The 9,836-nt window shown below is 47.4% G+C and overlaps 1 protein-coding gene across 1 annotated transcript in view; it reads right to left on the bottom strand.

The window, feature by feature from the left end:
* Nucleotides 1-299: 299 nt before the first annotated feature.
* The window catches only part of CYP21A2 (cytochrome P450 family 21 subfamily A member 2), a 21,781-nt gene continuing 12,244 nt past the window's right edge, over nucleotides 300-9,836 (bottom strand). The window contains exons 8-12 of the mRNA XM_066582044.1: nucleotides 5,653-5,739; nucleotides 5,368-5,577; nucleotides 2,929-3,098; nucleotides 2,546-2,649; nucleotides 300-559 (exon numbers count right to left, since the gene is read on the bottom strand). Coding sequence (XP_066438141.1) covers nucleotides 300-559; nucleotides 2,546-2,649; nucleotides 2,929-3,098; nucleotides 5,368-5,577; nucleotides 5,653-5,739 — 831 coding nt within the window. The remainder of the gene's footprint in view (nucleotides 560-2,545; nucleotides 2,650-2,928; nucleotides 3,099-5,367; nucleotides 5,578-5,652; nucleotides 5,740-9,836) is intronic.

Here is a 9,836-nt window from a genome sequence, read left to right as displayed (position 1 = left end):
TTGCAAAGTTGCTTCATTTGTCATTTTAGATGCACTGACAATTTATTTTTTTTAAATGGTTGCGAAGATAGAAACAGCCTTTAATTGCTTCCCATTATCTCCCCAAGTGTCAGTTGGACACAGCATAGGAGCAAACACATATATCTTATAATGTGTACATTCCCATTTCACAATTTTTGAGCCAATCATGACTGGTCTTCTGTGAGGACGTCGCCCATGTACCATTATAGAGTGAATAAGGGTTTTTCCTAACCATGTCCAATAAATCTATATACTCCTGCTGGATGAAGAGAGATCCCTTATGGGAGTCTGGGCACTTCTCTAGGAAGGGGCCGGATCAAAAAAGGATGACATTTCAGATTAATCCCAAAGTCACCGCGAAGGTCAGGGAGAAGAGATGGTGAGAGGGGACAGAAGACAAAATCTCTCAGGAGATGAGAAAGAAGGTAAAATATTTCCATGCGGGCCATGGCTTCTCCAATGCAGAGTCTTGCACCCATACTGAAAGGGAGGAGCGACCTGGAGGAAAGGCTACCTTCAGAATTGGTCAGGAATCGTTCTAGAAGAGATGAGACAGAGATTCTGTTATTCTCACTCAATGTATTACACTGATAGCATAGATGTTCTTTACATAGTGATAACTCACGGAAAAAAAAGCCAAATATGCATCACCTGATACTGCAGGGCAGGCTCAGTCACTATATCCCCTAGTACAGTGATGGCGAACCTTTTAGTGACCGAGTGTCCAAACTGCAACACAAAACCCACTTATTTATCGCAAAGTGCCAACACGTCAGGGGGCGGGGCTTATCACGACATGATTTTACCCCCGTCAATCTGAAAAAGGATAAGTCTGCTTCAAAAATAGACAGGATGTGGATTTGGACTTCTTTTTAGATTAGGAAATACTGCAGAACGTCCTCAGCAGACATTTCTGTGGAAAATTCTGCACCATTTCTGCATCCAAAAAGCAGTCAAAATCTGCACACTGTCTATTTTAAAACAGCCCTGCCCATTTCCGCCACATGTAAACATACCCCAGCGGTAATACTGACACGCCACAGCGGTCCCCTCGCGCAATACTGACACGCCACAGCGGTCCCCTCGCGCAATACTGACACGCCACAGCGGTCCCCTCGTGCAATACTGACACGCCACAGCGGTCCCCTCGCGCAATACTGACACGCCACAGCGGTCCCCTCGCGCAATACTGACACGCCACAGCGGCCCCAGTAGTAATAATGACACCCCACAGCAGCTCCCAGCATAATAGCGACACACTACAGTGGCCCCACGCATAATACCAACACACCACAACGACCCTCCGAGTAATAGCGACACACCACAGCGGCTACCCGCATAATAGTGACACCCCACAAAAGCCCCCACAGCGGCCCCCAGAGTAATAGCGACACCCCACAGCGTACCCGCAGTCTGTGCTGCAGCCACTCTGTGTCCTGCTCTCCAGCTGCCACCGCCGCTCCCTCCACTGGCAGTGGCTGTGCTCATGCCGTCGGCACTCTGTCTCCTGCTGCCGCCGCCGCTCCCTCCAGCGTCCCTGCTCCGTCCGCAGCCGCTCCCCCTGCTCCGTCCGCCGCCGACACTTCCCCTGGTAAGGTCACACACGCCCCCAACCTATCAGAAGCTTGGGGTGTTACATGTCAAACCCCTGTATTATGTCGCGGTGAGCTGCCCATGGTGGCGCGTGCCAGCAGGGAGGGCTCCGTGTGCCACAGGTTCGCCACCACTGCCCTAGTAGCATGCAGACAGCCAGATTGCAATATGAGAGAGCTAAATGTTCAGTGCAGACTTATGTGCAGTCACTCAACTCAACCCAAGATTAGGGAGGGATGGGGGGGGGGGGGGGGTAGGGGCGTCAACTGCAGACGGGCTGCGGCAAGGCCACCACATGTTTCACATCAGCTTACGTGTTTTGGGCCAAAATGCAATCTAACACCCGCATTCATCAGTAGCTTTGCATGCAGTGTGCTATAGATGCTGGGGGAGCCCGGGGTGCCCTGCCAGTGTGGCGCACTGTGGTGATACGAGGCAATCCACTGCTTTGCCAATGGGGGTTGTATTCCTGTATAGTGTCGCACTTATCTAAGGCTGGCATCCTTGGTATTAGTTCACATGTGCAGACTATGTTGTCTGCAGTCACCCCTCCCTTAATCTTGGGTTACGTTGAGTGGCTGCACTGAACATTTAGCTCCCTCATATTGCAATCTGGCTGTCTGCATGCTACTACGGGATATGGTGATTGAGCCTGCCCTGCAGTATCAGGTGATGCATATTTGGCTTCTTTTTCTGTGAGTTATGTCTTTGTACATTTTTTCTCTCACCTCTGTGATTTTCTTTACATAGTGGAGACAAACATTTTGTTGGCTACCAGTGTCCATGTGCTGCAGCCAAAAAAGTTCACTAATTACTACATTCAATATTGAAGCTTAAAATACCTTCAGAATGTTTTTCCATCGTTTGTAAATAGGACATAAGTATTTGTTATAAAATCAGTAATATAACATGCTTATCAGTAGGCACATACCAGGACAGAACTGTTGAGGGTTTTCCCAGATCGTTTCGTCATGATGAGCTGCATAGATATTTGGAATTACAGTGGTCCCTTTTGGAATAGTGAAACCGGCAACGCTGTGTGGGAAATAGAATAAGTGTTATTAATGAGTTAGCAGTAAAATGATATAGCTGTGTGATACTATACTGCGGCAGCATCCCCTCCTAGTTACTATTTTATGGTAGATGGTGACTGAGAAGTTTGTGAACATTTGCAGCGGAAGGGGAACTACAGTCTACTGGAAGGTGAGGAAGATGCCATGTTCACAGTTAAATTGCCCCAAATACCAAAGCCTCATCTATTCACACAGTAACACATAGGACTGAACAATTTGTATTCATCCCATCATACTATACCTGGTGTCCCTAGTGGTAGAATGTGGCACTGCAATGGGCACTACAGGGCGCAGTCTCAGTATCTCTGCGATGGTGGCGCTGAGATACGGCATACTGTTCCGGTCTGAGTATATAGGGTATCGATCCTGCCCCACCACACTTATGATCTCCTTGTGAATTTTCTCCTGAGCCTGAAAGAAGCAAATCTGCTGAGCACCAACGATTTCCTTATGTATTTTGTGTATGCACTAATGTAAAATAGGACCTTGCCGGTTGTAACCTGAATAAGAGCGCTTGGTTTGAGGCTCTAACTACCAATGCAGCAGCCATAGTGGGTAGCAGAGCAATGGTTCCTGGCATACAAGCTCCTAACACTGGCCACCATTACAAACCTGGTGCAGTAGTGCTCAGAAGTTGAGAGGAAGTCAGGAGTGCTAAGTAAATAGGTGTGCGTGTGGGAAGGGGATTAGGGATCTGGTCTGGAATCTGTGCCATCTTTGGGGACTGGCCTGGGGTGTGAATCACTTTAGGGATCTCATCTGTATTTGAGTTAAATGAGCGTTCCACAATAGACATTTGTGGCATATCTACAGGATATGCCATAAATGTCTGATATGTAGGTCCCAGATGGGGGACACACATCTATGTGGAGAAGAGGGGGTCCATCAACCCCCTGGTGATGCAGCCACCACATCCAGGTGAATTATAAATGAAAAGGTGGAGGCACATGTACACAGCTCTTTCCATTCATTCTATGGGCATTAAAAAGAATAAGTTACATTCATACCGGGAATACCCCTTTAATTTGAGGGCAATATCGGCCTTAGGCATGATAGTACTATGTGCTAAGTCAGGGGTGTCCAACTCATTTTCACCGAGGGCCGCATCAGCCTTATGGCTGCCTTCAAAGGGCCGATTCTAATTCTAAGACAGTATACTAAAAGTGAACCCCATGGTGGCCCGATTGGTAATAAGGTCCTGCATAGTGTCCAGTAGCACACACTATTATACATACATATATACATACATATTACATACACGCACAGGCGCACACCGCTGGGAACACACACGCACAGGCGCACACCGCTGGGAACACACACGCACAGGCGCACACCGCTGGGAACACACACGCACAGGCGCACACCGCTGGGAACACACACGCACAGGCGCACACCGTTATGCGCACACACGCGCACAGGCGCACACCGTTATGCGCACACACGCGCACACCGTTATGCGCACACACGCGCACACCGTTATGCGCACATACGCACGGGCGCACACCGTTATGCACATATACGCACAGGCGCACACTATAATGTGTATATACGCACAGATGTGCACACACGTATATACATACAGATAATTTATATACATACATACATATCTACACAGACATATATATATATATATATATATATATATATACACACACACACACATACATATGCACACAAGGACACTTCTGTATTTTTATACACATTTCTATACTTACCTGCATCCAATATGGTCTCACTGGCAGGTATACCGGCTGCTCTCAGTCCTTCTTGGGGCCCTCCTGCATACTTAAAGGGGTTGTCCCGCGCCGAAACGGGTTTGTTTGTTTTTCAATAGCCCCCCCCCCTGTTCGGCGCGAGACAAACCCGATGCAGGGATAAAAAAAAACAAAAAAAAAACGGATAGTGCTTACCTGAATCCCCGCGCTCCGGTGACTTCTTACTTACCTTGTGAAGATGGCCGCCGGGATCTTCACCCTCGGTGGACCGCAGGTCTTCTGTGCGGTCCATTGCTGATTCCAGCCTCCTGATTGGCTGGAATCGGCACACGTGACGGGGCGGAGCTACGAGGAGCCGCTCTCTGGCACGAGCGGCCCCATTCAGAAGAGAAGAAGACCGGACTGCGCAAGCGCGTCTAATCGGGCGATTAGACGCTGAAAATTAGACGGCACCATGGAGACGGGGACGCTAGCAACGGAGCAGGTAAGTGAATAACTTCTGTATGGCTCATAATTAATGCACAATGTACATTACAAAGTGCATTAATATGGCCATACAGAAGTGTATACCCCAACTTTGTTTCGCGGGACAACCCCTTTAAGCCCCTGATGTCTCCCAGGCCTGCAGCCATGAACAGAGGGAGGGCCGGTGAGAGGAGGTCAGCGCTGACCAGGCTCTCACTCTGCAGCTGCTCCTCCTCACACCAAAGATCATGTTCTCTGCACTCTTCTTCCCTCCTCCGCGGCTGTTGTCAGTCTGTTATCGGCACTCCTCTATTACTGTCTGCACTAGACAGAACAAGCCGATAGAAGATCGCCTACTGACAGCAGCACGGAGGAGTGAGGGAACTTACTGCACAGCCGGCGGGCCACAGAAAATGAGGCGGCGGGCCGGATTCGGCCCGCGGGCCTTGTGTTTGACACCTGTGTGCTAAGTATTACACTGATGTATGATGTGGCGGTACCTCGGGGTGGTGGATAAGGTAGGCCACAGTCCAGGTTAGTACCGATGCTGTAGTCTCGGTGCCTCCAATGAACAGGTCGACCACAGCCATGTGAAGATGCTCCTCAGTGAGATCTGCCGTGTCTCCACCTTCAACATTGGTATTTTCTTTAAGAAAATGCAACATTTCATGCAAAATGTCTTCCTCGGACTCTTCTTCTGGGAGTTGAACCTGTCAAGAGACGGTGCAAATATCCGATTATCATAGGCTAAGTCAATGCAGAACGGTCTGAGGCTCCTCACTCACCTTATGTCTCTCCATCTGACTCCTCACAAAGTTGTCTCTTCTCTCGACAGCCTTTAAGAGATGAGTTATGGATCTGTTTGGGAAGTTCTAAACCAAAGAAAAGGGGAAATTTAACATTTCACCTGCAAAGGTGATAACCTGACCCTGCTGAGAACAGCTGATTGCTGGGCTGATGTCAATCTGATAAAGGGTCGTGTTGATAAGGAGTTTTACCAGTTATACGTACATTGGTAAGTTTGAATAATTCTGTAACAAAATGGTGTACCGTATTTTTCGCTCTATAAGACGCACTTTTTTTCCCCTCCAAAGTTGGGTGAAAAAGTCAGTGGGTCTTATAGAGCGAACGTGCCGAGATCAGACCCGGCCGGAGCTGAAAAGGATCGCAAGTCCTTCTCACTGAGCTGCCGGCCGTTTGCATACAAAGCCGGCACAGCAGTAGAGCAGCGCGGGCGGACAACAGCTGATTGCTGGGGGCGGGGGAGGAGCAGGGAGCAGAGCGGCCGCACAACAGCTGATTGCTGGGGGCGGGGGAGGAGCAGGGAGCAGAGCAGCCCGGCCCATATAACAGCTGATTGCTGGGGGCGGGGGAGGAGCAGGGAGCAGAGCGGCCCGTACAACAGCTGATTGCTGGGGGCAGGGGAGGAGCAGGGAGCAGAGCGGACCCGTACAGCAGCTGATTGCTGGGGGCGGGGGAGGAGCAGGGAGCAGAGCACCCCGTACAGCAGCTGATTGCTGGGGGGCGGGGGAGGACCAGGGAGCAGAGCAGGCCTGTACAACAGCTGATTACTGGGGGCGGGGGAGGAGCAGGGAGCAGAGCAGCCTGGCCCATATAACAGCTGATTGCTGGGGGCGGGGGAGGAGCAGGGAGCAGAGCGGCCCGTACAACAGCTGATTGCTGGGGGCAGGGGAGGAGCAGGGAGCAGAGCGGACCCGTACAGCAGCTGATTGCTGGGGGCGGGGGAGGAGCAGGGAGCAGAGCACCCCGTACAGCAGCTGATTGCTGGGGGGCGGGGGAGGACCAGGGAGCAGAGCAGGCCTGTACAACAGCTGATTACTGGGGGCGGGGGAGGAGCAGGGAGCAGAGCAGCCCGGCCCATATAACAGCTGATTGCTGGGGGCGGGGGAGGAGCAGGGAGCAGAGCGGCCCGTACAACAGCTGATTGCTGGGGGCAGGGGAGGAGCAGGGAGCAGAGCGGACCCGTACAGCAGCTGATTGCTGGGGGCGGGGGAGGAGCAGGGAGCAGAGCACCCAGTACAGCAGCTGATTGCTGGGGGGCGGGGGAGGACCAGGGAGCAGAGCAGGCCTGTACAACAGCTGATTACTGGGGGCAGGGGAGGAGCAGGGAGCAGAGCAGCCCGTACAACAGCTGATTGCTGACAGTGTGATAAAGATAGCATGTCCGCTCCACACCAGCACCCATACAACAGCTGATTAGTGAGAGGGAGCTGCTGCTCCCCCCTGCCTCAGCAGTCAGCTGTATGTACAGACACTCACATCTGCCAGCTACATAGGAGAGGGAGGGGCAGAGGGAGAAAGAGCTGCCTGTATGGTGTAGATATTTGTGCCTAGTTATGCATAACCATAATGATACATGCCATGCAGGGTTCCTGGAAAGTTGGGTGACAACTAATGGAATCATTACATTGTCACTCAGCTCTTCCAGGATCCTGAATGCCAACTGCAGAGTTTTGCAAGCATGCATACCACAAGCATTGCCATAACTATTCAACGTGGGATTCAGGGCTCCTGGAAAGCTGGATGACAAGTAATGAGATCACCATTACATTTATACTCAGATTTCCTGGATCCTGAATGACAGGTTCACCTAGTGGTATATACTTCATTACCAGGCGGTACTACTGCTGTTTATTTCTCCTGTAATACCTCCCTCACTGCCTGGTCTGGGGAGTTCAAAATATTTTTCTCCTATTTTCCTCCTCTAAAACCCAGGTGCGTCTTATAAAGCGAAAAATACGGTAATTTATTTTGTATTTTAAATTCTATACCACCTTTAACCCCTCAAGGACAAACCCATTTTTTTCATTTTTGGTTCACCGCCCCCACTTTGAAAAAAAAAATCATAACTTTATCTTGCTGTAACCGTCTGAGGGCTTGTTTTTTGTGGGACGAGTTTTTCCAATCGCACTATTTAATATAACAATGTACTACAGAAAAAAAAAAAAAGAACGTAAAACTTTCTCAGCAGAGTGAAATGGAAAAAGACGATTGATAAGGGACTTGTTGGTGGAAGACAGCCATGTTACCATTAGGCCCACTGTTTTTCTTGAATAACGTTGTTGATTATACTGCAGTGATGGATAGTTTTGAAAGTGATATTTCTCTCCTTGCCTGAATACGAGTCTCTAATAAAAATACATTTTAAACAAAAAAAAAGACAATTGCATCATTTTTTGAAGGGCGTTCTTGTTTTTACAGCGTACACGCTGCAGCAAAAACCAAATGAAACTTCATTCTGTGGGTCGTAGTGATTGTGATGATACCAAATTAATAACAGGTTTGTTTTTTTTTAAATAAAATACCTTTATTAAATTACTTTCTGCCATCATAACTCTTTTATTTTTCTGTCAATTGGGTTGTATGTGGGCTTGATTATTCACAGGACAATCTGTGGTTTCTACAGGAACATTTTGGGGTACGTACAACTTTATCACATTTTATGACATTTTTTTTCCTAGAGATGGGGTTACCAAAGAAGTACAGCTCTAGTGGTTTGTATTTTTTTTTTTTTTACGGTATTCACCTTGCAGGATAAATAATGTGCTATTTTAATAGAAAGGACTTTTATGGATGTAGTGATATCAAACATGTACTCTACAATATTTGTTTGGATTTTTTAAAATTAAAAATATGCAAATTTTTATTTTCATATTTTGTAGCTAAATAAAACTTTCACTTTTTTTAGTCCCCTAAAGGGACTCGAACTAGTGATCGTTCAATCACTTATATCATATACTGCGGTACTTCATCATATGGTATTTCTGCAGGCATTCTATTATGCCAGACTACAGGCACATCTTAATAGACACAAATATATGGCATCCCTGGAAGCCTTCACAAGACCCCCTACTGCCAAAATATCCCCTCGGAGAAAGGCTTGTCTGAAATGTGCATCAGGGGTTTTTAACCTCGCTATGGTGGAATTCTGAGTGGCATGGTGTATAACTAAGGTAACCCTCTGACATTAGACTTAATTAGGTCTTCATTTGGATGGAACCAACACAAAATCTAAGTTGTAATGGAAAGGCGTTAACCCACCAAATGGTGGATAGAAAAATGATTGGTGGGTTTCAAAATTACAACTTGGTATTACTTCTGATACTCCGTATTTCTTAATGTCGCACGTCACTTAGGAATACAGTCTGCATGGGGGCTGTTCATGGATTTCCCAAAAACCGGAACCCCAATTAGATATCTGTAGTTTTATTAATATAATGACAGAATTCGACCAGAGATACTCAGGTTGCGGAAACGTGATGTTCAACCTGAGGAAGTGAATATCTCTGTCAAAAATACTGCCTAATGGGCTGAAAAGTTTTTAACAGCTCAAAAGGACAGTATGTCAAGGAAATTGATTTTAGTCAATTTTTATTCCTTATGGCCAGTACTCCTACTCATGGCGACAATGTTTGAGCAGAAACTTTCAGATTGCAAGAAAGTGATATTCAACCTAAGAAGATAGTTATCTCTGTCAGAGCTTGTTGCCTAGTGAGCTAAGACTTGTGAACGGCTCAAAAGGACAGTGTGTCAGAGATTTTAATTTTGTCAATGTTTTTTACTCATTATAAACAGTACTCCCACTCTACGCGTTTCACCACTGAGTGTACGTGGATCCTCAGGAGACTTAGTACTTAGAGAGTAATAATAACAACAATAATGTTTACAGAGTTATGATGGTAAACAATTAGGGTATCACTCCATAGATAGAGTATCACTAAAATATTTAATCCTCAATCAGGAAATGAGCTCTTAGCGTTCAATTTGAGCTAGTAGGGTTTAACCTCGGTGAGGGGATAGATAAAGATTGTAGGTACGAGGTTCATTTCTTTCAAATGTTAAACCCTTCTTCTCTATCAATCCTACTTTCAATAGTCCCATGCCAGGTGTAATGGTCAATAGGATCTCCTTACAATGAGAGTAGGGATAAAGAGTACTACATGCATGA

This window comes from Eleutherodactylus coqui, chromosome 10, assembly GCF_035609145.1.
Source record: "Eleutherodactylus coqui strain aEleCoq1 chromosome 10, aEleCoq1.hap1, whole genome shotgun sequence".
Lineage (NCBI taxonomy): Eukaryota > Metazoa > Chordata > Amphibia > Anura > Eleutherodactylidae > Eleutherodactylus > Eleutherodactylus coqui.
This window is presented reverse-complemented; position numbering and strand designations above follow the sequence as displayed.